The sequence below is a fragment of the Bicyclus anynana genome, chromosome 8 (assembly GCF_947172395.1).
Source record: "Bicyclus anynana chromosome 8, ilBicAnyn1.1, whole genome shotgun sequence".
Lineage (NCBI taxonomy): Eukaryota > Metazoa > Arthropoda > Insecta > Lepidoptera > Nymphalidae > Bicyclus > Bicyclus anynana.
In genome coordinates, this window is record NC_069090.1 from 15504977 (window position 1) to 15532327 (window position 27351).

The 27351-nt window shown below is 37.5% G+C and overlaps 3 protein-coding genes across 5 annotated transcripts in view; all 3 read left to right on the top strand.

Moving 5' to 3' along the window:
- The first annotated feature begins 1656 nt into the window (after positions 1-1656).
- On the top strand, positions 1657-6990 carry LOC112056162 (uncharacterized). Its single transcript, XM_024096529.2, has 4 exons — positions 1657-1773; positions 2980-3093; positions 4754-4944; positions 6590-6990. The coding sequence occupies exons 1-4, from the start codon at positions 1689-1691 to the stop codon at positions 6731-6733; spliced, it is 534 nt and encodes a 177-aa protein (XP_023952297.2). The 5' UTR covers positions 1657-1688; the 3' UTR covers positions 6734-6990.
- A 1452-nt stretch (positions 6991-8442) lies between these two features.
- LOC128198311 (uncharacterized) lies at positions 8443-12691 on the top strand. Its single transcript, XM_052882912.1, has 4 exons — positions 8443-8527; positions 10199-10312; positions 11316-11506; positions 12538-12691. The coding sequence occupies exons 1-4, from the start codon at positions 8443-8445 to the stop codon at positions 12679-12681; spliced, it is 534 nt and encodes a 177-aa protein (XP_052738872.1). The 3' UTR covers positions 12682-12691.
- An 8034-nt stretch (positions 12692-20725) lies between these two features.
- The window catches only part of LOC112046005 (somatomedin-B and thrombospondin type-1 domain-containing protein), a 56219-nt gene continuing 49593 nt past the window's right edge, over positions 20726-27351 (top strand). For all 3 annotated transcript variants that reach the window (XR_008251007.1, XM_024082446.2, XM_052883004.1), the window contains exon 1: positions 20726-20837. The gene's annotated coding sequence lies outside the window, so the exon portion shown is untranslated. The remainder of the gene's footprint in view (positions 20838-27351) is intronic.

Sequence of the window (27351 nt, forward strand, 5' to 3'; positions counted from 1 at the left end):
AAGTATTGTCGTTCCCCTCCAAGTCTTTTCCAACTTGGAGGGGAACTTCCCTTTGGAGGGGAACGGTAATATGGACCATATTTAAAAAAATATACAAGTTCCTACATGACATATACCTGTTATTTTAAAAACCAAAAATGGTGTCACCTGGATGAGGGTATCAGCTGAAAATCAGTGTATGGTCCAGCAATTGGTTGGATCATCACAAAATGCTGAGCTGATACCTTTTTCAAGGTTGTGCCAAACATGACAGTGTGGTGTTTGATTCTTTTACTGCTTAAGTTTTGGTCTTGCCTTGCTCCGGTAATTGAGGCATCGGACGCTGCATCAGTGCTTCGGCATCGTGGTGTGGCTCACAATTTTAAAATAAACGTTTTTTCTTTCTTTCTTTCAAAATTAACTTTCTAGTCACTCACTGGACCAAAGTAACAGATGATTCACCACAATGCGAATAGGAAGATTAAAGTTAATCTGCACCTGAAGTATAGTCATTTATTCTTAAACACCTGACATTTTTTGTCATCCTTTATATAAAAAAAACCGGACAAGTGCGAGTAGAACTCGCGTCACGTGGGTTCCGAACGTTGTTAATCTATCATGCTTTTGAAAACTGACCTGTGGACCTATTTCCTATTTATGTATTTATTATCAACCCTGTTAAAATAAAAAACAAATCAATTGTCAAAATATCATTCATTTAATATGATACAAAATACAAATATCATCCGATGTTTCCGGTGGATGTCATGTACACTTTGTTAATAATAATAATAATATCGTCATTTGCAAGAATTATTGTTTTTTACAACATTCAACTAAATTAATAGTGTGCAAATATTATACCTACATGGTGAAAAAGAAAAAAATACAAACAGTGAAATAAAATTAAGAAAAAAATATAAATACAATCAGTCACAATTACTAAATTAAATGAAATAAAATTACAAAATAAAAATAATACAAATAGTCATAATTACCAAATAAAATGAAAAAAAAGTTACAATTACTATATAATACAATAATTAAAATTAAAATTAAGTACGACTATGTCATTAAAAATTAAGTCAAATGTTCCTTAATGTCGTAGTAGCCCTTATCAATAAGCCATTTATTTAATTTTATTTTAAAATGGGGCAAGCTTAATTTTTTAATGTCATCTGGTAATTTATTAAATATTTTTACAGCCATACAGTATGCACTTTTCATATAGCTACCAGTACACTTCAATAGGTTGTTGTCCACTTCAATAGGTTGTTGTCCACCTTAATAGGTTGATAATGATAATAAACACCAAAATAGGCCAGCTGAAATTGTACCTAATTATATAATTTTCGGGTTTATTTGTTTCTTTAAATATTATTATCTAAAGCTAAACCTAAAATTATTTTTACAGTACAATCTTGAACACAATACAATACAATCGTGTTCAACAAAATTCAATAAAATTTATATGTGAACTAAATTTCAACTGGATTGGTCCAGTACATTCGGAGAAAACAGACAGACATTAAAATGTGCGCAAGTGAAATTATAAGGGTTCCGTTTTTGTACTACGTACGTTCGGAACCCTAAAACTCACATTTCACTAAACTTTATCGCTTAGATAAGCACACATGTTTGATAAATGATTAGACATTTAAATAGTAGCTATTTGGACGTGTTTTTGTTAAGTTATTATCATTTAAAACATGAACTTCACGGTTTTTAAAGTGGTTGCAGTGCTTTGTGGACTATTCGAGCTCGCTCGCGGACAGTCCACCGATGTTCATCAGTGTAAGTTGTTAATTACCTTGAACTTTTAGTGAAAATTGCATGAAAATCTGTTCAGTATTTCGGAAGGTTAGCTTTGGTGGACAGACAGACGTTTTAAATAGTTTATAGTGATCTGCTTCCTCTTACTTTCGTGATCTAGTATTTTTTTGGGTGAATAAAATGTATGGTTCCAGGTTAAGGACATCACACACCAGGAGCTAGGTACTTACTTATGCTGTTAAGAATCTAAGTAGGTTTTTTAACATACTAACTCAAACTATTCTGGGACGTCCTATTAGCTTTGACTGTAGTGATAAGGTGTCCAAGACAAGCGTGAACATGCGCGTTGATGTGTAAAACTGACTATGTGTGCAACCACCACTTCCCAGAGCCCTTTCAATCTCTCGGTAATTTGGGCCAAATTGAGGGAGGGCGAACCCGGTACTTGCTCTTTGCAGGCTCCCGGGACGCCTTCTTGACACACTTTACTTAAACAAAACTCAAGTTACTTTAGTTACTTTATCATTCGCTCCTTGTCCCTTGATACTCACTCTCCCCCTTCCGGGGCTGTACGACACACGCAAGGATTTTACATGTAGAAACGTCCTTGGTATGGAGTGAAGCTTTCTTCTTTTACACACACTTGGTCTTTGATACACTCAGGCCAAAACAGCCTTCCAGAACGGCCCTCCATTCAGAGTCTCAGAGGAGACGTCATTAGACAGTTCCGCCCATCTCTTCTGCTTCTGCCTTCGCGCCCCTTCAGGTGATGCTTCTGCGCTTGCTGAAATCGGTATAAAAAAATTTACACAATCGGGATTAAAAAGCTTGTTCTGTCATCTTAACACTACACCCAGTGGCAGATTTGTAATCTTGACCGTCCTATGCTTCATAGTATTAGTACTTGTACATATGTTTTCTGTGGTATAATAAAATTATCCCATGTAATATGATGCAATTGTATTTAATGCAAACATATTTTATTTCCAAATTCAATATATATTGCAAGTTATAGACGAGAATTTCACATTTAAATTAAACATTCCAAACGGTTTTAAGTTTTAAGAAAAAAGAAAGTGATAACGTTTAAACTTATTGTATAAAATTGGTAACTGACATCTGGCTGCTGTAGGCCCGTGCAAACCCTTAAGGTAAATCTGCCGCTGGCTACGCCCAAAGCAAAATGGGGTTCCCCGAAGAGATTGACTATAAGTTTATTGTCGGCAGGTCTTGTCAGCAAAGGGAATCTTCCATTGAACGCTCACGTCCATGGTTGCACCACGCCACCGTGTCTGCTGCCGCAACTACAGGATGTAGTCGTTGATGTCATCTTCGAAGCTCGTAAGACATACATTTTCTTTTATTGAAGTGATAACTTCTTATGGGAGGTTATTTTATTTATTTATTTAATTATATATAATAATTACAATGATAAAATTAAAAGGTGCAGACATAAACTTGATGAAGTTTTTCTGCGCACCCTGCGCCGTTAACAAAGCTGTAACTAAATCTATTAAGAACTTAAAAATAATGAAAAATAAAAAAATAAAAAAATAAAAAATCTAATGTTACAATTATATATACACATAAAACATAAAAACACTACGTTTAACTTAATATACTTATAATTAGAAACAAAAACTATACAAAAACAGAAAAGGTTTTATGAAGTGAATATAGCTGACATCTGATTATGTTACTCAAATTTATTAATGATAAGTTTTAGATAATACTCTTTAAATTTAGGTTTTACATTTTTTATAGTTAGAATATCTTTTAATGACTTAGGTAGTTGATTAATTAAATTAGGAATAACATAATTAAGTTTTCTTTTTCCATATAGGTTATTATAGTTAGGTAAAAGTAGTTTTATTTTATCAAGTCTTTGTACTGCATAAGTTTTCGATGTTTTTTATTAAATTTTCTGTGAAATAATGTTCAATCAATAAAGATAGTTCAACTTTTTCAGGAATAATTTTACAATATGCGAATAAATAATTGTCGATAGTAATTTTTGAAGATGTTTTAAACCGCTTCGTAACGTAACGCGTTACGGTGCTACTCTGTCTAGCTTCCCTTTCTCTCATTTATTATCAGCAATAGTGCTGATAATAAACAAATTATTAACTATATAACTATTTAAATTACTTATCAAACAATGTATAATTATTACAGTTACGAATTAATGCGCAGAGTGGTTAGAGAGAGAGAGAGAGAGAGAGACTGACATAAGTAGGTACTACGTAATACTTCAATACAAGAATTTTAATTGGTACTTTTTTTACAGAGAAAAATGATTTTGTTAAGTGACGATGCAGTCTTTTGACGTATGTAACCCTAAAAAAAGTCGGTTAAAAGAAAGAAAATTTAATATAGATTTCTTTTGATGTCATTTTTTTACATTTACGAAATTTCTTCTCACTGCACTTACTCTAATTATATTATTTGTCTGTACAATAGATAAGTCGTCGAGGTAACGGTTGAAACCTAAATGAAAGTTGTAGTTTCTCTGAGTTAAAAGTTATGCTAACAGGAAATTTCGAAACCAACAAAATTACCTCAAATTATCAGCGCTTCGCACTGCACATAACTTACCATAGTTTCAACTAAGCGTATTAGCGTAATTCTTGATTCTCCAGCTATCCAATGGTATAATTACATTTTGGATAGATATGATAGTTACGAAGCTACAGTGGCCTAGCGTGCCTTGGAAGGGCCCTGTATCAAATTTAGTTGGGGCGCCCAATAATATATTATTTTTTTTTGAATCATCACCAAAGGAGATTGAGGATTACATTTTACTAATTTTAGCATTCACACGTAAGGGACCCCTGTAATCCAGTGGCCCTGTGCCATTGATACGGCTGATACTGCGGTTACTACAGTAGCAAACTATATATCCCCAGATTTTCGTACATTCGTTTTTTTGCAATGACACCCCAATGGAAGCAATTTTAAACACGTATTCACGTCAATAAAACAAAATGATGACGTTTTACAGCGCGAACCATCAGCAACATGACGACGCTGGCGACCGCCATCCTCAACTTCATCATCGAGGTGAACATTCCCTACGACCTGCAAGCGAACTCCGTCACCTGCAACTTCTTCACCAACACCTTCTGCCCCATCCTGCAGGGAGAGATAGTGCAGTACCGCCTCAACATGTTCATTGAGAGCTTCTTCCCTGTGGTGAGTTGGTCCCTCCTTGAAAAGAATAAGAAACAATTAAATTAAAGACCATGCCTCATAAGAAGGCTCAGAGTCACGCAGCGGGCGATGGAACGAGCGATGCTAGGGGTATCTCTGTGTGATCAAGCATGATTGCAGCCAAGCGCTCGCCTATATTATGTAAAAAAAAGTTTACCCATTACCTTTGCTTTTGACTTGATCTCACCATCGACTTGATGTATTGACGCTGATTCCCTGGGTAATGGGATGGGTCCTAACGCTATAACTTCTTGGTATTCTATAAGCACCTTTGCGAATATAATTACTTACACAATTGTGCCTACTGCTCTTAAATTATAGTTCAGTTTTAGCTGCTATAAAATATACATCTTTAAGTTAGTTTACAATATATTAGTGAGTCAAAATCTTAATCATATTGACGTCATTACCACCAACAGGCCATAACAAACACGTCTCTCATTTGTTACTCGTATTAGGCTTAAAATAGCGGTCAAGTTATTTAATGTGAACGTTTTACCTGAAAATAAAACGGTTATTAAACATAATTTTAAGCCTAAACATTGCCTGGTGATGATTTTTGTAAACGACGTAATTTCAAAAAGCGCCCACTAAACAAAAGGCGATGACGACAGCACGACCTCTGCTGGTGGTGATGGAATGTGTGAAAGAGTAGGCAATAGGAGGTAGAAACAGAGAAAGAAAGAGACAGAAACAATGGTATCTATCTTATTTGTTATTAGGATAAAAATAACGGTCAAGTTGTTTAATAATAATAATAATAATATAAATTGTTTATTTGCAAGAATTATTGTTTTTTACAATATTCAATTAAATTAATAGTGTGCATATATTATACATGGTGAAAAAAAAATACAAACAGTCACAATTACCAAAATAAATGAAATGAAATTAAGAAAAAGATAAATACAGTCACAATTACTAAATTAAATTAAATGAAATAACACCAACAGTCATACTTACCAAATTAAATTAAAAATAAAATAAAGTTACAATTGCAATACAATATAAAAAAATTCATTATTTTTACAATTAACATTTTTACAATTATTATTTTAATAGTTCTTTGACATTTTAGTAGGTTTTACTTATCAACCAGTCGTATATTTTCTTTTAAATTGTGCCATAGGTAACGCTTTAATGTCTTTCGGAATGCGATTGTTTTTTTTTTATTCTTTACAAGTTAGCCCTTGACTACAATCTCACCTGATGGTAAGTGATGATGCAGTCTAAGATGGAAGCGGGCTAACTTGTTAGGAGGAGGATGAAAATCCACACCCCTTTCGGTTTCTACACGGCATCGTACCGGAACGCTAAATTGGCGGTACGTCTTTGCCGGTAGGGTGGTAACTAGCCACGGCCGAAGCCTCCTACCAGCCAGACCTGGACAAATTAAGAAAATCTCAATCTGCCCAGCCGGGGATCGAACTCAGGACCTCCGTCTTGTAAATCCACCGCGCATACTACTGCGCCACGGAGGCCGTCAAAACATGAAATATTTGGATACACATCCCAGGACAATTCTTACCCATTTTATCTTCTGAATGAAAGTTCATCGATCTTTGCCAGAGGAAGTCTCGTGTGTCCGCTAGTTATTACTATAAAAAATCTGCTTTGCTATTTGCAGAATACGGTGGCAACTGTCGAGTTCAAGGTGAGAGACAATGAGGCAGGCGAAGACATCTGGTGCGTCCGCGTACCCATCCGAATCCTGCCTCCTCAGCCGGCCGCAGTGAGCGACTCGCTACCAGCGCTACTCACTGCGAAGTAGAATCTGTGGAATCTATGGTCAAATTTAATAAAAAGCTTTCATTCTTTAAGTAAAATTATGTTTATTCATTATCTCACAAATCATAAGTGAAAGGAGACACGACTTTGGCCTAAGTGTGAACAGAACTTTTAGCAAGAAACGATTATTTTACTCAACCAATTTTAAACATGAATATTTTGTAAATTCTAGTTGTGTAGATCTGTGTGTGTTGTGTGTTCTAGTTGTGTGAATTAAAAATATCAATTATGTTATTGACCTCGAAGGTTGATTCACTTTAAGTATTTGTTTTGATTTAATTACAAAAATGTAATTAACACAACTGAAGCCTTGGTTTCACCCGCGTAGTTCTTGTTCCCGTCAGAATACGAGGATTAAATATAGCCTATGATATTCACAGACAGCGTGGCTGTTTAGATTATTCCCCAGTTCAAAACTTGAAGTCAGTGAGCAAATTATGATTGACCCACTAGATTTTACCACCCTTCGTTATACAATGAAACAGAATTTGTGCCGGGTCTGTCTATATGACCAGTATACGTATAATCTTTTAAGTCTTTAAACTTTTTTAATGATCGCTGATCCACGATATCACCTGATGGTAGGTAAGTGTAGACCTGATCTAAGACAAAGAATTTTCAAAATTGATTCAGTAGATCCAGAGATTACATACACTGTATAATCTCACAGATCTCACCTGATGTGAATTCTGAAGTGTAGACGTGACCTAAGTCAAAGAATTTTCAAAATTGATTTATAAGATCCAGAGATTACATTACATACATTATAATCTCACAGATCTCACCTGATGTGAAGTTTGATGTGTAGACGTGACCTAAGTCAAAGAATTTTCAAAATTGATTTATAAGATGCAGATATTACATACACAGTATAATTTCACAGATCTCACCTGATGTGAAGTCTGAAGTGTAGACGTGACCTAAGTCAAAGAATTTTCAAAATTGATTTATAAGATCCAGAGATTACATACACTGTATAATCTCACAGATCTCACCTGATGTGAAGTCTAAAGTGTAGACGTGACCTAAGTCAAAGAATTTTCAAAATTGATTTATAAGATCCAGAGATTACATACACTGTATAATCTCACAGATCTCACCTGATGTGAAGTCTGAAGTGTAGACGTGACCTAAGTCAAAGAATTTTCAAAGTTGATTTATAAGATGCAGATATTACATACACAGTATTCTTTACTTTTTATCTAGAAAAATCCATGGTTTCCCGAGATTAGCGAAAACTGATGATTTTGATGATATGAATGTTTGTTACTCTTTCAAGCCTCGACTACTGAACCGAATTAGCTGAACTTTGTATTGAGATATATTATAGCCTGGATTAACACATAGGCTACTTTTTATCCCGAACAAAATCATGGTTCAAGTAGATGCCTATGTGTTAATCCAGAGAGAAATCTATTTCCATTCCAAATTTCAGCCAAATCGCTTAAATAGCCGCAGCGTAAAGGAGGAACAAACATACACACACACCCATACACACACACAAACTTTCGCCTTTATAATATTGGTGTGATTCATTCATAAACACTTGCTATTTTTGACCATCCTGTTATTATATCAAAAATCAGAACTTTATCGCTTAGATAAGCACACCTGATTGATAATAATAATAATTAACCCTTTAAAAACAGTATATATTTGAAGATGGTTTGATAAGTTATTATCATTTGCAACATGACGTTTACGGTGTTTAAAGTGGTTGCAGTGTTTTGTGGACTATTCGCGCTCGCTCGCGGACAGTCCACCAATGTTCAACGGTGTAAGTTAATATTGTAGCTTGTTCTTTAGTGAAAATCGCGTGAAAATCTGTTCAGTAGTCTGGAAGATAGCTTTGATGACCGACAGACATTTTAAATAGTTTAAGTGATCTGCGTCCTCCCAATTGCGTGATATAGTATTTTTTTCTGGGTGAATAAAATGCATCAGTATACCATTTTACCACACCATACCACTCACATCAGTATGTAGGTACCTATACCTACACTGTTACGAATCAAACTAGGTGTTTTAACATACATAAATGTACTAACTAACTCAAACTATTCTAGGACGTCCTATTGGCTTTGACTGTAGTGATAAGATGTACAAGACAAGCCTGAACATGCGCGTTGGTGTGTAAAACTGTCTGTGTGTAGCAAGGACTTTACATGTAAAAACGTCCTTGGGATGCAGTTTTAACACACACACTTGGTCTCCGATACACTCAGATCAAAACAGCTTCTTAGAACGGCCCTTTATTCTAAGTCTCAGAGGAGACGCCCTCAGTCTTTCCATCCATATCTTCAGCTTCTGCCTGGACCCTATCAGGCGGTGCTTCTGCTTTCGGGCACCATCAAGCGGTGCTTCTGCCTTTAGGTCCCATCAGGTTGTGCTTTCGCGCTTGTCCAAATCCCCCGGTGACGCAGCTGAGGTCCTATCTTTAATGGGACCTCAGCTGCGTCACCGGGGCTTACGGCACTTACATAATCTGGATGAAAACAGGGTGTTCTGTCAGCTTACCACTACACAGCCAGTGGCAGATTAGCCGCTCTAGGCTTCTAAGTACCAGCAGCCCCTTTCTCAGCATCTATCATACTATCATCAGCCTGTATCCGTCCACTGCTGGACATAGATAGATAGATAGATATTCTTTATTTGCACACCACAAAGACAAATACAAGTGAAATAAAAACAGATTAAGAAGAGATCAGCATACAAAAGGCGGCCTTATCGCTAAGTAGCGATTTCTTCCAGGCAACCTTCGGTTTAGGACATAGGCCTTTCCGAGAGCGCCAACACACATGATCCTTTCGCATTCAGCCACTTCCCATTGCCTACTTAATGTCGTCGGACAATTTAGCTGGAGGGCATCCTACTATGCGCTTGCTGGTACGTGGTGTCCACGTCTGCCCTAGCAGCCATCTTTCATCATTCTGCGACAAATATAGTCTTTGGGCTACGTTGATCAACTTCGTTCTCCTACGAATTACAGCGTTCCGGATTTTGTCCTTCAGAGAGACTCCCGACATAGCCCTCTCTATAGCTCTATAGCGGCTTTGATTGTGGATAAGGCCCACCTTTGTTGGTTGGCCTTATCTATACTAATATTATAAAAGTGAAGAGTTTGTTTGTTTGGTTGAACGCGATAATCTCAGGAACTACTGGTCCGATTTGAAAAATTCTTTCAGTGTTCAATAGCCCATTTATCGAGGATGGCTATAGGCTATATATTATCCCCGTACTCCAACGGGAACGGGAACCACGCAGGTGAAACCGCGCGGCGTCAGCTAGTCTATCATAATTGGTATGATTATTTATAGAATCTATTTTATTTCCTTTTATCAAAACCAATTGATTAAATAAATGGGCCTTAGGGTAAATCCACCACGGGCTACACCCAAAACAGAATAGACTACTCAAAAAAGATTGGCTATAAGTATGTTGTTGGCAGGTCTCATCAGCAGAGGAGGTCTTCCATTGAACACTCACGTCCATGGTTGCACCACCCCGCCGTGTCTACTCCCGCAACTACAGGATGCAGTCATTGATGTCATCTTCGAAGCTCGTAAGACATGGATTTTCTTAAATGAAGTGATAACTTCTTATGGGAGGGTAAACTGCTTCGTAACGTAACGCATTGCGGCGCCACTGTCTGGCTTCCCTTTCTCTCACGCATACGTTTCTGTCGATCGTCCCGAGACGCACATGTTTTTTTTATTCAATGACAAGTTCTCTGTGTTCAAGGGTTCAAGAGCTCTGTGACGATGCAGAACCCGCTCGAGGGTTCCATAGTCGTAGAAATTTTGAACCCCTGTAAAAAATTAGATCTCCTGTTTTTTTTAAATTTTATGAAATATAGCTTTAAGTTTTTTTTTAATTCTTTACAAGTTAGCTCTTGACTACAATCTCATCTGATGGTAAGTGATGATACGATCTAAGATGGAAGCTGGCTAACTTGTTAGGAGGAGGATGAAAATCCTCGGTTTCTACACGACATGGTACCGAAACGCTAAATCGCTTGGTGGTACGTCTTTGTCGATGGGGTGGTAACTAGCCTTCCACCAGCCAGACCTGGATCAATTACGAAAACCTCAATCGGCCCAGCCGGGGATCGAATCTAGGACCTCCGTCATGTTAATCCACCGCGCATACCACTGCGCAACGGGGGTCGTCAAAATAAGATTATTTTCCTGTACTTGTAGATAGTCTTGAACGATGTTACTTGCCAAATTTTATAGTTCTAGACCAACGGGGAAGTATCCTATTAGTTCCTTTGAGAATTTATTTTGCTGAATAAACGGCAGTATAATTTTTAGGTAAACTTAGAAGTTTGATTTACAACTTGACTCGTCTATCAGACCTGAGTATACGGTTCAAATTGCTACATAATGCCTTCACGCATACCCGAAGTAAGGGGTTTTGACAGACAGACTAAGACAGATAAGGGTTCCGTTTTTGTTTTTTTTCCTACTCACAACGGCCAACCTTAGTGGCCAAGTGGGAAAGGCCCAGGAAAGAAGGAAAGGTTCCGAATTTCCTTTAGTATATAAAAAAAAATACGTTTACAGCGCGAACCATCAACAACATGACGACGCTGGCGACCGCCACCCTCAACTTCATCGTCGAGGTGACCATTCCGCTCGACCTGCAAGAGAACTCCGTCACCTGCAACTTTCTCACCAATGCTGCTTGCCCCATCCAACAAGGAGAGAACATCCGGTACCGCCTCAACATGTTCATTGAGAGCTTCTTCCCTGTGGTGAGTTGGTTCTTCCCTGTGCTGAGTTGGTTCTTCCCTGTGGTGATTTGGTTCAAGGAGGGCCTGAAAATAAGAAGAAACAATTGTCAACCTCAGAGCTGATGTTTATAGATTTTTTTATTTATTCTATGACATGCTGTTCTGGATTTAGTGGATCGCCGTGCTAGTAGGCTCATGGGTAACGTATCTAACGCTAAATTACAATCGTTGGAGTATCGTCCGAAGGTTGCCTTTCTGTCGGTTTTTTACAGGATTTATTTTGGACAGGGCCCAGGAACTTTTCTATCTAGTTACGTCTTCACCTTTCTATCATAGAACTGCCAGGCATCGCAGAGGTCTGCATCCATACGTAGTTGATGTCCCATGGACTCGTACGAAGCATTTTGGCTCTTCGTTCCTAATCCGCACTACTAAGTTATATGGAATGCCCTTCCGTTTTCCCTACCACTGACAACATGGGTATCCTTAAGTCAAGAGGCATCTTCTAGTAAGCAGGTTTCAGTTCGTTTTTATAATTAAAATAAAAGTTAACTCTTTGCTCTTGACTTGATCTCACCATCGGCCTGATGGATTGGTTCCCTGGTAAATGGGGCGGATCCTAATGTGGTACGCTTACACATAGGCTCCGTGTCATAATAACAACATTATGAGCAGCACAATAAGCTGAAATCGGTAAGTGGCACAATCATGCCTCTCTGACTGAGAGTTACTATTTGTTTCTTTTGCCGTGGAGACCCTGGTCCATGCAGGAGCAGTGCTAAAAAATCATTGGATTATATAGCGGCTAGTTATCTTGACTGGTGACAGAAAAGCTGGCTCAATTTTTGCGCAAAGGGTCAGCCTGGATGTCGAAGCGGAAATGGAGCCAGTATTCTTGTCGCTTAGTTACCTTGGAGATACAAATACTTTTAAGGATACTTACTATTTCCATTTTATCTGCTGAACGGTCACTTACAATGAAAGTTCATCGATCTTTGCCAGAAGAAGTCCGCTATTTTTTGTTATAAAAAAATTTTCTTTGCTATTCGCAGAATACGGTGGCAACTGTCGAGTTCAGGGTGAGAGATAATGAGGTGGGCGATGACATCTGGTGCACCCGGGTACCCATCCGAATCCAGCCTCCCCAGTCGGCCGCAGCGAGCGACTCGATACCAGCGCTACTCACTGCGGAGTAGACTGTGAAATCTACAATGAAACTTAAAAAAAAAACTGTTCTTTAAGTCAAATTTAAGCCAGTAAATGACAAATAGGGTTTATTCATTAAGCATATACCTATTAAGATAAAATCCTTGCTCGCAAGTCATTAAAAGTGAAATTTCATTTAATAATTAAGTCAAATATGTATGGGTCTTCGTTGTCAGTCTATTTCAACGGCCAGGCCTCCCTCCATATATGAGAAGGGTTAGCGGGATTAGAGTCATCATCATCATCAACATCTTTAACAGCCGATGGACGTCCACTGCTGGATGTAGACCTCTTGCATGGAATTCCAAACAAAACGGTCTCGAGCCGCGAGCATCCATTTGCTTTCTGCAACCCGCTTGATGTCCTCGGTCTACCTAGTGGGAAGTCAACCATCACTGCGCTTTCCGGTGCGGGGTCGCCATTCCAGCGCTTTGAGACCCCAACGTCCATCGGCTCTACTAACTATGTGGACCCACATAGTTCGAAGGGATTAGAGTGATAATGTTAAATTCATTAACGACCCCTATCCGATGTTACCGGTTTCCGATGGACCGGGGCCAATAGCTTAATTTTGTATAATAAATTAGATTTAGATTTAGATCTTTAGATTAGACTTAGATTGCTCTTAGATTAGACTTAGATTGCTCTTCGAGGTACGGAGGTGGAACACCACTAAATCCATCTCCGGGCTGAGAATTTTTGCTGAACTTACTTACTACTCGTTACTCTTAGAACAAAGAAAATACCAACATTTCATAGTCTAATCTGGAATTCAACTCAAACCCTCGTGATCCGAAGTTCTGCTGCTGAAGCTGGTGGGAGGCTTCGGCCGTGGCTAATTACTACCCTACAACCAAGCAACTTAGCGTTCCCTACGATGTCGTGTAGAAACCGAAATTTGGTGTGGATTTTCATTCTACTTCTTAGCCCGCATCCATCTTAGACTGCATCATCACTTTTCATCAAGTGAGATCGTAGTCAAGGGCTAACTTGTAGATAATAAAAAAGAAACATAATATAGTAACCGCTGGAATTACGAGACGGTCATAGGTAACTCATAAGTAACAATGTATTGGGCGCAAATACATATAAGTATCTTTCCTATAATATAAGTATCCTATAAGTATAAGTAGTATCATATAAGTATCCTGAAACACACACACACACACACACACACACACACACACACACATGTGAAACAACCTATTATAAAAATTTTGTAATGTTCATTTAGAATCTGATATTTCTGTACTAGCTATGGAAGAGCGGAGCCTTCTAATACAGAAGTAGTTTCACTACTCCTAAAAGAAGGGTCCAAACTCGCACTAACTTATGTAAATTTAGAAAGTGAAAAAAACGATTTTATTTTATTTGTTTATTTTTTTCCATTTTGTTGGCGCAGGTCAGGTCAATATGTGCACATCACTCAGCCGCGTACAAAAGCTTGCCGCTTCGTTTGTAAAATTGTAACGTTTAAAACCGGAATATCTCCTCCCACAGAGGCACACTTATAAATCTCCGAGAATAGCTCGCTAAAGGCACTTCCCTCGAGTGCGCTTGGTAGCCGCTGTTTCTGAAGCGGTTGCTCTATGAAAACAAACGGAGAATCAACTGAGTGTGTAAAAAATAAATGTCACTTCGTTACATTGTATTCTAGCAAAACAACCGGACAAATGCGAGTCGGACTACCCACTGAAGGTTCCGTACGTAGGTTATTATATTGTAGTTTCGACTTCGAAGGTTGATACACTTAAAATTTTTGTTTAGATTTTACGAATGTATTTAACATAGCCGACGCCACGCGGTTTTTTCCGTGTATTTTTGGTACTCTTGAGAATACGGGGATACAATATAACCTATGACACTCATGGATAATGTGGCTTTCTAGAAGTCAAATAATTTTCATAATCGGTTCAGTAGGTCCAGAGATTACATCCTACAATTATTTAGAGCCTCAATAGCTCAACGGTACGAGGGGTGGTGGTTCGATCCTCGCCCCGTTGGTCTATTGTCGTACCTACAACTAATACAGTCTTTCCCGATTTTTTTTTATTTAAAAAAAAGATATGGCAAATATTCCTCAAAAAAAAAAACTATACCACAAACTTTACCTCTTTATAATACTACTATAGACGCCGCGCGGTTTCACCCACGTGGTTCCCGTTCCCGTAGGAATACGGGAATAAAATATAACATAAAGCACTTGGGGATAGTGTAGCTTCTCAAAAGTCAGGGAAAGATTTTTTCAAATCGGTTCAGTAGTAGAGTTCCTGAGATTAGCGCGTCCAATCAAACAAACTCTTCAGCTTTATAATATTAGTATAGATACTCGTAACATAAGTAGGTATGTAGTATATAAATATATTTTGATAAAATTCATAATCTTGATAGGTAGGTAATCCTAACACAGGCTATACGCCTAATTTGGGAATAAATAGTGATGTTTGTATTGTGTAAGTATATTTATTTATTAGTCAATATGAAGGTAAACAACGCGTTACCTCCTTAATGACTTTGAAACTTGTGCACTTTATAGCAAAATGCATATAGTGCAGTGATCGTGTTGTGGGTGCTATTTTTACTCCACTTTATAGCGACTAAACACCCATGTGGCGTGAATTCTCCCACCAGGCATAATAATAACAACATTGTCATATAAATCAATCGGTTGGTTCCGTACCAAATGGAAAAAACGGAACCCTTATAGATTCGTCATGTCTGTCCGTATGTCATAGCCACTTTTTTCCGTAAACTAACGCTAAAGCGAAACTATGTGAGCTATACTGTTAAAACTTGGTGAGTAGATGTATTCCGTGAATCGCATTAAGATTTTCATACAAAAATAGAAAAAAAAATTATGGGGTCCCCCATACTTAAAACTGAAACTCGAATTTTTTTTTTCGTCAAACCCATACGTGTGAGGTATCATCTAGCTAGGTCTACAAAAATATTTTTTTTATAAAATGAATAGTTTGCGCGAGAGACGCTTCCAAGTGGTAAAATGTGTGCCCCCCCCCCCCCCTGTAACTTCTAAAATAAGAGAATTATAAAAAAAAAATATATGATGTATATTACCATGCAAACTTCCACCGAAAATTGGTTTGAAAACGATCTTGTAAGTAGTTTGTATTAGTTTTTTAATACGTCATATATCGTAATCGTAATATGTATATATACATATAATGTGTATATGTAATTAATTAGCAAGAAGTTTATGTTGCTTACTGCTACGGAACCCTTGATGGTCGAGTCCGACTCGCATTTGGCCGGACAAAATATGTGCAATGTGCTTATGGTATGGTTTGGTGGTATACATATATATGCATACCCCGAAACAAATTCGAACCTACGCCCTCCGAAAAAAAAGGCCGAGGTCATACCCACTAGGCTATCACACAATCACGTAATGAGCCTATATGTCCAGATTTTGGTTTTTATAATCAAATCATTAATTTGGCGGCCGCGTGGCGCAGTGGGTAGTGACCCTGCTTTCTGCATCCACGGCCGTGGGTTCGATTCCCACAACTGGAAAATATTTGTGTGATAAGCATGAGTGTTTTCCAGTGTCTGTGTGTATTTATTCATTATATAAGTATTTATATGTAGTATATAATTGTGTATTAATATTATAATATCAACTATCTTAGCACCCATAACACAAGCTACTCTGTATGCTTACTTTGGGGCTAGATAGTGATGTGTATTGTTTAAGTATATTTATTTATTTATTTATTATTAATTATAATAAAGTGATCTAGTACAGTATCTAAAAAATAAAAGTTCATCATCCATTAACGAGGTTAATGAGTGATTAGTTTCCTGGTTGACACTTTATCTCGGACGCGAAGCTTGAAGGCGTTCACCTTTTGTACATCAAGTTATAAGGCTCGCTGCACACTAGTTATTTTATTTATTTATTTTTAATAGGGTAAATGTACACTAACTTACTCATAGTCCAGTCTAAGTTTTCGCTATTTTTAAAGATATAATTTTCATTTGTTATTCGCGAAAAACCCGACAAATCCAAACAGTTGCGACTTTCTAATTGAACCTTATAGAACCAACATTTCCTGACGATTGCGAGTGAAATACATTTATGAGGATTTGAGTTATCTCGTGAAATACGAGTAGTTGGTTATAGAAAGAAACGCTCAGTACACACACATAGTATATTACAGTCCACCTGGTGGGGGGCCGATCAACACTGCGCGTTCTGATACGGGGTCGCCTTTCCAGCACTTTGGGACCTTCACTTAACATGTGAGATCGCAGGGCTAGCTTGCCATTAAATAAAAAATACTTTACGCCGAGATAAAGTTAACTATGATGTCATCACGTTTAGCTGACCGTCGTTCGAGTCGGCAGATTTATTCCAGGAATAAGCTAGCACCTGTGAGAGTAACAATGTTTGTCTGCCTCTGTAGTCAACCGTCACAGTCTGGTTGCATACCATTAAAATATTCCTACCACCGTAGGCCGGATAGCCCAGTGGATACGACCTTTGCCTCCGATTCCGGAGGGTGTGAGTTCGAATCTGGTCCGTGGCATGCACCTCCAACTTTTCAGTTGTGTGCATTTTAAGAAATTAAATATCACGTGTCTCGATCGGTGAAGGAAAACATCATGAGGAAACCTGCATACCAGAGAATTATCTTAATTCTCTGCGTGTGTGAAGTCTGCCAGTCCGCATTGGCAATACCGTCTTTACCATAAGGGCACACGGGGCCCGTGCCCAGGGCCCCCATTCGCAGGGGGCCACAAAGGACTGACTATATCAATATCCATCAAAATATTGACTTTAAGGATATACCTAATACCCCTTTACACCCGAGAGATGAAGTTCTTCTATATTGTGTTTAAATGTTATTCCTTAACTTCCATAGAGGTAGAAAATGATGAGAAAAATATTGAAAAAAATCCTGGTGCACCTGGTTTGCAGCAACCAGACCCTCACGATCGTGAGTTACAGAAAATAATTGTAAGTCGCGCGATCGTGAGTCTGTGTTATTATATAGCAATATAACAAAGAAAATAATAAAATAATGATTGATAGTTATAAACATTATATTTATTTTAATAATTATTATAAAATCAACACTTTTTTACTTCAGTCTTAGACTTAAGTTAAACAAAATAAACATTTTAATTGATGCTCGGTCAGGAATCCTGTACTGCATAATGGTTCCTGTCGAATGCAACCCCATCTTTTCCATTTTCTCAATTAAAGGAATGGTATAGTAAAATATTGATTATGATATACACAGCAACCACGTGGGCACCTTTTATCAAATGTAAAATTACTGAGGGTCCAAGACCCAAGATTTGTATCGCCGAAACTGCTTCCTTTGTGAATTTCGAAATCTAGCATCACCATCACTTGTGGAAAGGATAAAACGTTGTAAGTCTACAGGTCGTGGTCTATTTTTCACGACCTGCCATAGCTTACAGCGTCCTGTGAAGGGGATAATCAAGCGTGCTCGTCAATCGAGTAGAATCCTGGGACTCTTACCAATTTTTTACAGGCTTATTTAACATGTCAATAATGTTAAATAAGCCTGTAAAAAAGCACGTATGGAAGCTTGTACCTTCCATACGTGGTTATACACTTCGTTTGGAGCTGGTGAATAGGACTCGACAACATGGAGTGCATTACCAGTTAGAGTAAGGAGCCTGTCTCTTGTCATCAGTTCATTGATCAAGCCTAACTTCATACCAACTCTCCAATACATTACTCAAGGGTAAGGAATACAGCCCATAATAAAATGAATAGCAAATCATTTAGCTATTTCAGCCCTTAAAGAGTAAGTTCATGATCTGCAGTGCGTATGGTAATATAATTTGGAACAGTGAGATATCCTTTCCAAAAACTGTGTATCAAAATAACCATGAAAATATTCAATTGGTCGTCTTACCGGGTTTATTGGTAAGGTAGACTAGTTGTGAGCGTTTTCTATAAAAGCAGTTTGCTTCCATATTCGCTTTCTTGTTTCTTGTATCTAGAACTGATGCTGCCCCTCGCCCTCTTGAAGGCCTTCTACCACGTCTACTTACTGGCGATCTCGATCTGTTACTGTAGAAGGCAAACGTCTTGATTCTCGCACAGTAAAACGCGATTCTCTCACTGTCGTTCTTAAATTTGGCGGGACTCTTAATTCACATGGTGGTGACGATGGTTTTAGTTCTATTACCTCAAAGGAATAATGGTAATTGTTTGTCATCCTGTTCTTCTTCTGACGTTTTGTCTGCAGTGTGCTGAAATCAGACATCTGGATCGAATTCTGTGTTCAGAATCTTCAATATCAGATATATTGCCGTTCGCCAAAAGGTCACAAATTGTTTCGCCCATGAGTGAACGCTCTAAAAGTAAAAAATACATACATTCAAAGGCATTAAATCACATAAATAAAACTAAAAGACATAGTAACATTTGTTATCAAGTTTACGTAGTAAGACCGAGGTACTACGATCGTGCGAGTTTAAATTTCGAGGCATAGTATGAACCGATAAATAAACTTATGTACAAAAAACACATGTAGTATTATTTAACAACTAACAAAGTAGCAAACTACATATAAAAATATTAGTAAACCATTAGCATTACGAAAACAACAAAATACTTACTTGTTCGAGCGGCGTGGTCAAAAAACACAGTCATCTTTTTCGTGCCTTCCGGACGACTGACAAGTTCCACCATGTATCTATAGCAATAAAGTGTATTTTGGCATGCCCTCAGATAGTCCCACAATCATTCGACGACGCTTGCGTCCGCAAAAGCTGTTACGTGTGTAGTGTAGAATTTTTCAAATTCAAAACTCACGATCGTATAAGCTCGAGTGTAAAGGGATACAAGATTTAGCTCAACAGAAATCCCAAAAGAAACCGTTATCGTAATCGAAAAATCAGCAGCATTCTAAGACCATTAATGACATATTATAATATAGGTATTAGGTACTGTATTTGATTGCCTTACTATATATAAAAAATGGTCATACTTAGTAAAAAAAATTTAGTACAATTCGTTTTTTTTACTTTCCAAAAGGGCCCCAAATTCTCGTGTGCCCACGGGCCCCAGCCTAGTTTAAGACGGCGGTGCGCATTGGGCCAGCGTGGTGGACTATTGGCCTAACCCCTCTCATTGAGAGGAGACTCGAGCTCAGCAGTGAGCCGAATATGGGTTGATGACGACGACAATCGAATTGAAACTATGTAACTGAAGTTTGTAAGAACAACAATTTACGGAATTCTGAACGATGGATTCTTTCAACATCTTTTATTTTCGTCAGAGACGTGATTTTTGTCCAGTGAATTACAAGAACCAGAGGAGGATTATCCGTAAGGCAAACTAGGCACTTGCCTAGGTGTGTAGTTACAAGGCGCGCGCGAGCTCAGAATTTTTAAATAAATAAAGACAATAACATTTCAGTTATTAGGAACAAATGCTGATTTATAATCTAAATCTCTAGTGACATATTCAGAATACACCATCATCTGTCAACATACATAAAGACCTATTTCCACAAATAACGTCATATTTCATTCGCGCATTAGCGTAGGTACGAGGGTCCTAGTCTACTATAGTCTAGGGTTTGATGATACAACGTCATCGTATCGTATACCGTCATCATAAGATTATGATGACCATTTATGGCCGGTACAGGAGCGCCGATAAAATGATTGCCTAGGGCACTCTGGCCCTTTAATCCGCCACTGACAAGATCAAGTCTTTCTTGATGAAAACTATATTATCAAGAGCTTAAATTGGATGAGGAACTGGTGAAATTTCTGTATTCTATTTGAATATTGAATATAAATTTTTTTATTGCTGGTTTTTTCGCATTTTCTTCAGTAGAAAGGTAACTTTTGAAAAAAAAATACTAACATGTGTTGTGGATACGACTATGGTCTATGGGAACCTTCTTGGGTTAGTCTTGCGTGGTGTCATAGATACAAAAAGAAATAAACTGATCGTAGTTATTTTTTTTTGTTTTTGTAACAGTCTGTAATGATCCTAAAGTAAAAGCGGGAATGGTGCGACGGGAGCTTTCCTAGTTCCCGTGGCACTGGCAGTCGAAGCTCGCGCGTTGCGACGCTCATACGCGTTGCGTTGTCCGGGATAAGTACGATTCGTCCGTGAATGACAGTGAATGTAAGTGTTTACACTTTTATTATTTATCTGTGAAAGTACTCAGGTGTTTAAATTTAGAACGGAAGTTTTAATAAATGTTTCGATTTTACCGGTTTTATTTTGAACTTTTAAATTTATTTACTGGTTTCTTTAGCGGAATTGAATTTCGAACATTCTTAGGTTTGACTTTTGAGTTTCGAACGTCCGTATCTGGTGTTCTTTATTAATATCAAAGTAATGTATGATAATGAATGGTCAAAAGGGTTAGAACTCAGAGCCGTAAAATTAGTTTATAAAAACAACAAAGTTATATGGTAAAAACTACACATTTGATTTGAAAAAATGTTTACAACGAATTTTTAATATTTAATACTTATGGCTACTTAAGATTTCCTTAAGTAGGTAGGTAGTTTAGGTACCTACCTACATAGATATGTGATTTCTATTCAGTTTGAAAATATTAAATGAATTCATAACAAAAAAAAACTTAAAAATATTGGCGAAGTAAATTAAATAAAAAGAAGCAAGACTCGCTTATTTTTTTACAAGTCATTACGACTCTTGGTTCGTGGTTTTTAAAGTGAAAAAGTTTTGGAAGTGAAGTAGTTAAATTAGCAATTTTCTTTTAACTTTTTTATCATAAATCACCTTGAGCAGGGTTTCGTCAGTCCTTACCAATGTCTACTTACCTAAGGACGTAGGTTCTTGAATTCCGGACCAATAGAAAAAAAAAAACAAAATAAGAACAATGGAGGTATAATAAGCTCTCAACAAAAGGTGCATCTCGACATTGACCGAGGCCATTCATTCTAAGCGCTATTGTTGTATATTATTTTTGAATGAAGTATTTATTTGTCTACCTACATTCTATTATTACGTTTTGTTTAAATGTTGAATGCCTGCTTATGTAACAATCTACAACTTAAGTGGGTAATGGTTACTCTGTGGTTATTTACTAGAATTTAACTTATAATATACTAGCAGATGCCGCGTGGTTCACATTCCCGTAGAAATACGAGGATAAAATAGCCTATAGCACTCGGGGATAGTGTAGATTCCTAACAGTGAAAGAATTTTTCAAATTCATTCAGTAGTTTCGATGCAAACAAACAATCAAATCTTTCCTCCTTATAATATTAGTATTGAATAGAATTGGTATAGATAGATATATGCAACGTGTTTTGTTAAATATTTAGTAGTTTGTCTAATATATATTTAAAATTATAACAAACAAATATATTCAAAATAATTAAAGTAATTATAGTATACGCTACTTAAAAAACATAAGTACATCTTAGCCTTTGCAGACGATCTTGCTTTACTGATGTAACCCGAAACGTTGTCAGGAATTATTAAATGAAGTGGATGAGTTTTGTTCGTGGACTGAGGGACTGAGGACAAAGCCAAGTAAATGCTACTGCCTATGTCTGGAGAGACGAAATACCAAATATACTTCCTACGATCCGGGACTCTCTATTAGTGGCCAGAAAGTAACCACAATTGCTGAAGCAGTGCCTTTTAAATTTCTTGGTAGAAAGATCGATTACAAAAGACGTACACCATCTTTAGAGGTAGTTTGTCGTTAATTTCATTAATGACCTCAATAAGGTAGACCACCGGCCCACGGTAGTTTATTTACTTAAGGTAAATGCTGCATAGGAAAAATTTTTGAAAGCAGCCCATATTGCATAAAAAATAATGCTTAAAAAACGTAAATGCTCTTTTTAAGTGACACGATCTATAACCACAAAATTAAGCGAATCCCATCTCAAAAATTACCTCTCTGGGGTTTCAGGGAAATATTTGAACAATAAAATTGGCGATATTACGTTTTTTTTCGCTAAACCAAACATTTCCTTTATAAAGCAAATAGAGTTACAGGTAATTGGCTCGTTCTGTGTACCCAACTACCCAAACTGCGGGGCCAATCATATTTAAACCGACTATACCTATTTAGGGAGGATTCTGTTTTTAACTCTCGACACAAAAAGTGGGGAGTTTATAAGTTTGACGTGTCTGTCTGTCAGTCTGTCTGCTCCCGATAGCTCCCGAACGGATGAAGCGATTTCAATTTATTTTTTTTATAGGTAAGGTTATGGGCCAATGTTCTTAGACATGTTTGATGAAAATCAGCTGAGCCGTTTAAAAGTTCTAGAGGTTGAAAGTGGGGAAGAACAACCGAATGTTTGCAAATATACTTGAGTGGGGTCTCAAATGAAAGCGCACTGAAACAGTGTAATTAATATTTTCGGGGGGTTTTCAAAATTTTCAATTTTATGTTATTTACAAGCTTTTTACCTATACTTTCATACTAATATAAAGACGTAAAGTTTGTGGTATGGTAGTGGATGTACTGAGCCGATTTTGAAAATAATTATACCACTAGGAAGCCACATTATTTGCGAGTGTCATAGACTATATTTTATCTCCGTATTCTCATAGAATCGGGAAATACACGGGTTAAATCGCGGAGCGTCAGCTAGTGTATTATACTGGTATAGACGAAAGACGGCGCAGAAGTATGCGCGGTGGATTTACAAGACGGAGGTCCTGCGTTTGATCCCCGACTGGGCCGCTTGAGGTTATTAATTGGTCCAGGTCTGGCTGGTGAGAGGCTTCATCGTGGCTAGTTACCACCTCACCGATGAAGACGTGCCACCAAGCGTTCCGGTACGATGTCGCGTAGAAAACGAAGTGGGTGTGGGTTTCATGCTATGCCTAACAAATTAGCCCGCTTCCATCTTAGACTGCATCGTCACTTACCGTCAGGTGAGAATTGAGATTAAAGTCAAGGGTTAACTTGTAAAGAATAATAATAAAAAAAAACAAATTAATATTTTAGAAAAATAAAATAAATCACATTTTATCCCAAGACTGTTGGCGTGCTTAATTTATGTACCTATTGTACTTAATATGGATAATTACAACTTTTTAGTAGGTAGGTAATACTGACACTCTGAGTTGAACCGTGGACAGACAAAAAGCCAGACGGATTGGGAACTGTAGTAGGAAACTGTAAGATTCCCAGATTCCCTGTCGACTACGGAACCCTAAAAAGCTATAAATGTGCTCAAAAAATAATTTACTTTTTTACATTTATTCGCTCAGCTTATGACGTCATTCCAACTCCAACATGGCGGACACACAATACTCGAACAGATGAGGCATTTTTCGAGGCGTACCCTGATTTTTGAGAGGTTGATCCCTTTCCGATACGTCGATTCCCTCTCGTATCCAAAAAGGGATTAACCTTTGACAAGTAACGTTGTTATTAGTTTGCAATAACCGAGCCATGATGCTTTGGTCCAGCGAACGAGCGGGTATTTGTTAGGAATACATGCGTATTTACGTCAGTGGTTTTCTTTTTAATATTGTTGAATGAATTTTTCAAATTCAGTTGTCAGGAATTATTAAATGAAGTGGATGAGTTTTCTTCGTGGACTGAGGGACTGAGGAAAATGCCAAGTAAATGCTACTGCCTATGTCGAGACGACGACGACGAGACCGAGACGAAATACCAAATATACTTCCTACGATCCGGAACTTTCTATTAGTGGCCAAAAAGTAATCACAATTGCTGAAGAAGTGCCTTTTAAATTGCTTTGTTTGTAGAAAGATCGATTACAAAAGACGGAAAGACAGTGGTTTTCTTTTTAATATTGTTGATAGGGTATATAGGCCGGGATCCGTAGAACATTTTTACAACTGATACCTATCAAGTTTCGACGGCCTCCGTGGCGCAGTGGTATGCGCGGTGGATTTACAAAACGGAGGTCCTGGGTTTGATGCCCGGCTGGGCAGATTGAGATTTTCTTAATTTGTCCAGGTCTGTGGCTAGATACAACCCAACCGGCAAAGACGTATCGCCAAGCGATTTAGCGTTCCGGTACGATGCCGTGTAGAAACCGAAAGGGGTGCGGATTTTCATCCTCCTAACAAGTTAGCCCGCTTCCATCTTAGACTGCATCATCAATTACCATCAGGTGAGATTGTAGTCAAGGGCTAACTTGTAAAGAATAAAAAAAAGTATTATAGCCTCAATAGCTCAATGGTAAGAGCGGTTGGACTCATCACCGAAACAAAATAGTGTGCGCTCAGCGGAGTAGCTAAATTCGGTTTTGGTGATTTTTAACCGACTTCCAAAAAAGGAGGAGGTTTTCTAGGCACGTAACATGTCTAACAATATAAAGTATCGTTGGATCTACCTCCTTCCTTTTACAAAACAAATAAAAAGCTTTTATAGCCCAGTATATTCTGTTGTCCTCATTTTTTTCGTAAATGCGTCCACCTCATGCAAGCCTATCATGTCCCCGTGACATGCCCGTATCGAGCTGACCTCACGTCCAGTTCAACGCCCATATGCTCATTGAGCTAGAAACGATGATATCAAATAAAAAACTGGCCAAGTGCGAGTCGTACTTGCACGGTGTATAATCGGTAATTGAAGAAAATCGGTAATTGAATGTGGAATACTCAGAGTAATTACGTAAGGACCTGCCTTGCTAGACTTTACTTTTCTGTCAAAATATCAACGACCTAGTCCTTTATTATAAACGCAAACGTTTGTATGGATGTTTGTTACTCTTTAACGCCGCTACTACTAAAGCGATTTGGCTGAAATTTGGAATGGAAATAGGCTTTACTCTGTATTAACACATAGGCTACTTTTCATCCCGGAAAAATTCATGGTTCCCGCGGGATTTATGAAAAATTGAGATCCACGGGGACGAAACGCGGGCGTCCGCTAGTGTGATTATAAAAACTCTCTATTGCATCGATGTTTCATAGTCGTAATAGTTGGTTAAAGAGTTCCGTATAATACCTTTTTGTATAATTGAATGGTGTAGAAAACCGTTTACAACTTCTAGTTTAGTATAAAATATACACCTACCTAATCTAAGCTTATTTTCCTCAAATGACGGAAAACTTAGTTCGTGAAATTGGATGCTAGTCCGTATGTAATTAGTCTGAGATAAATACAGATTCAATCTACCGATTGTTATAATAAATGAGAGTAATTATGTAAAATTTTAACTACACACAGTATTTTTACGCGTTCCCGTGACATACAGACAGACATTGTCTTCCTTTTGTGGTTAGAAACCTTAAAACGGTAAAGTACACATTAAAGTTTCACCTTTTTAATCTTGTTAGTATATTTAAATATAGCAGATTTAAAATTGAAATAAAATTAAAAATTTTAATGCAAGCATTTCGAGTGAATAGCCAAAATTTCGGTCCGGCCAACTAGCGAGCAGAGCTAAGCCGAGTTTCTATTGAAATTCAAAAGCACGCCAACTTCAATAAACGCCACTAACAAGCCGCGCGATATTTGTAAAGTTGCATTAAAAATGTCATAATTAATCCCTTCAAATATTATCAAAGGGATAGATATATTCTACCTAAATATTTTTATAGTATTTTTTATCGACTGACTTCAAAAAAGGTCGACGCGTATGTATGTCTTTTTTTTAATGTTTGTTACCTCATAACTTCGTCATTTACTAACCAATTTTGAAAATTCTTTTTTGTGTTTGAAAGAAGATACTTAAAGATTGGTCCTATTACATTTTCATGAAAATCGGCTGAGTAATTTTGTGTTCAAATCAAAATAACTGAAATAAGGTAGGTATGGCAATTAACGCCCAATGTGTAATAACGCCCGAATGCTAATAATCGTAGTTAATGTCACGTGAGTTACGACACATTTCACGCACACATAGATTAAACCAATAAGAACGCTGAGACGCGGCGCGGCATGGATCACGCCACGATTATTCTCAGTTGCGAACCGCACCGCAAGGAGGCCGACAGTGCACGCTGTTATTATAAAATATACTCTGACAAATCGGTAAGTTTTAGTTTATTTTTCTACCTATCTATTTCTTATTTTGTGATTAGCTTTTATTAAAGATACCTTTATTCCATATTTCATTGAAGATTTCATGGATTTGTTTGTAATTATGTGTGAAAATATGAGAATAATAGAAGGTACTAATTGGGTAATAACGCCCCGTAAAGTCAGGTTTGGGCGTTAATAGCCTGTATGGGCGCTATTATCCATACTGTGGGCGTATATAAACAAGGTATTTTTTGTGTATCATAATGATCTGCTTTTTACAGATCGGGGAAATGACACCATTTAATTCCAAACGCAAGAAAAGAGGGAAGTTGTGGACTGAAGATACCATGAAAGCTGCCATGAATGCTGTGCAAAGAGGACATTTGACTTAGCGATCAGCAGCAGCAAGGTATAATATTCCGCGTAGAACTTTGAGAGATCATTTAAAAACAGGTGAAGAAATTAAACGTTTGGGCAGAAAGCCTGTGTTAACGAATAATCAAGAAAAAGATTTAGTTTCGCGGATAAAAAGATTTGCAAGCATTGGAATTCCACTAACACCTAAATTCATTCGAAAACAAACTTTCTTATTTTGCGAGAGACATGACATCAAAAAGAAGGCTATCAATTATAAAGGTCAACGTATTACTAAAGATCTCTTTAACAAAAACGATGAAGATAATAATAAAACAA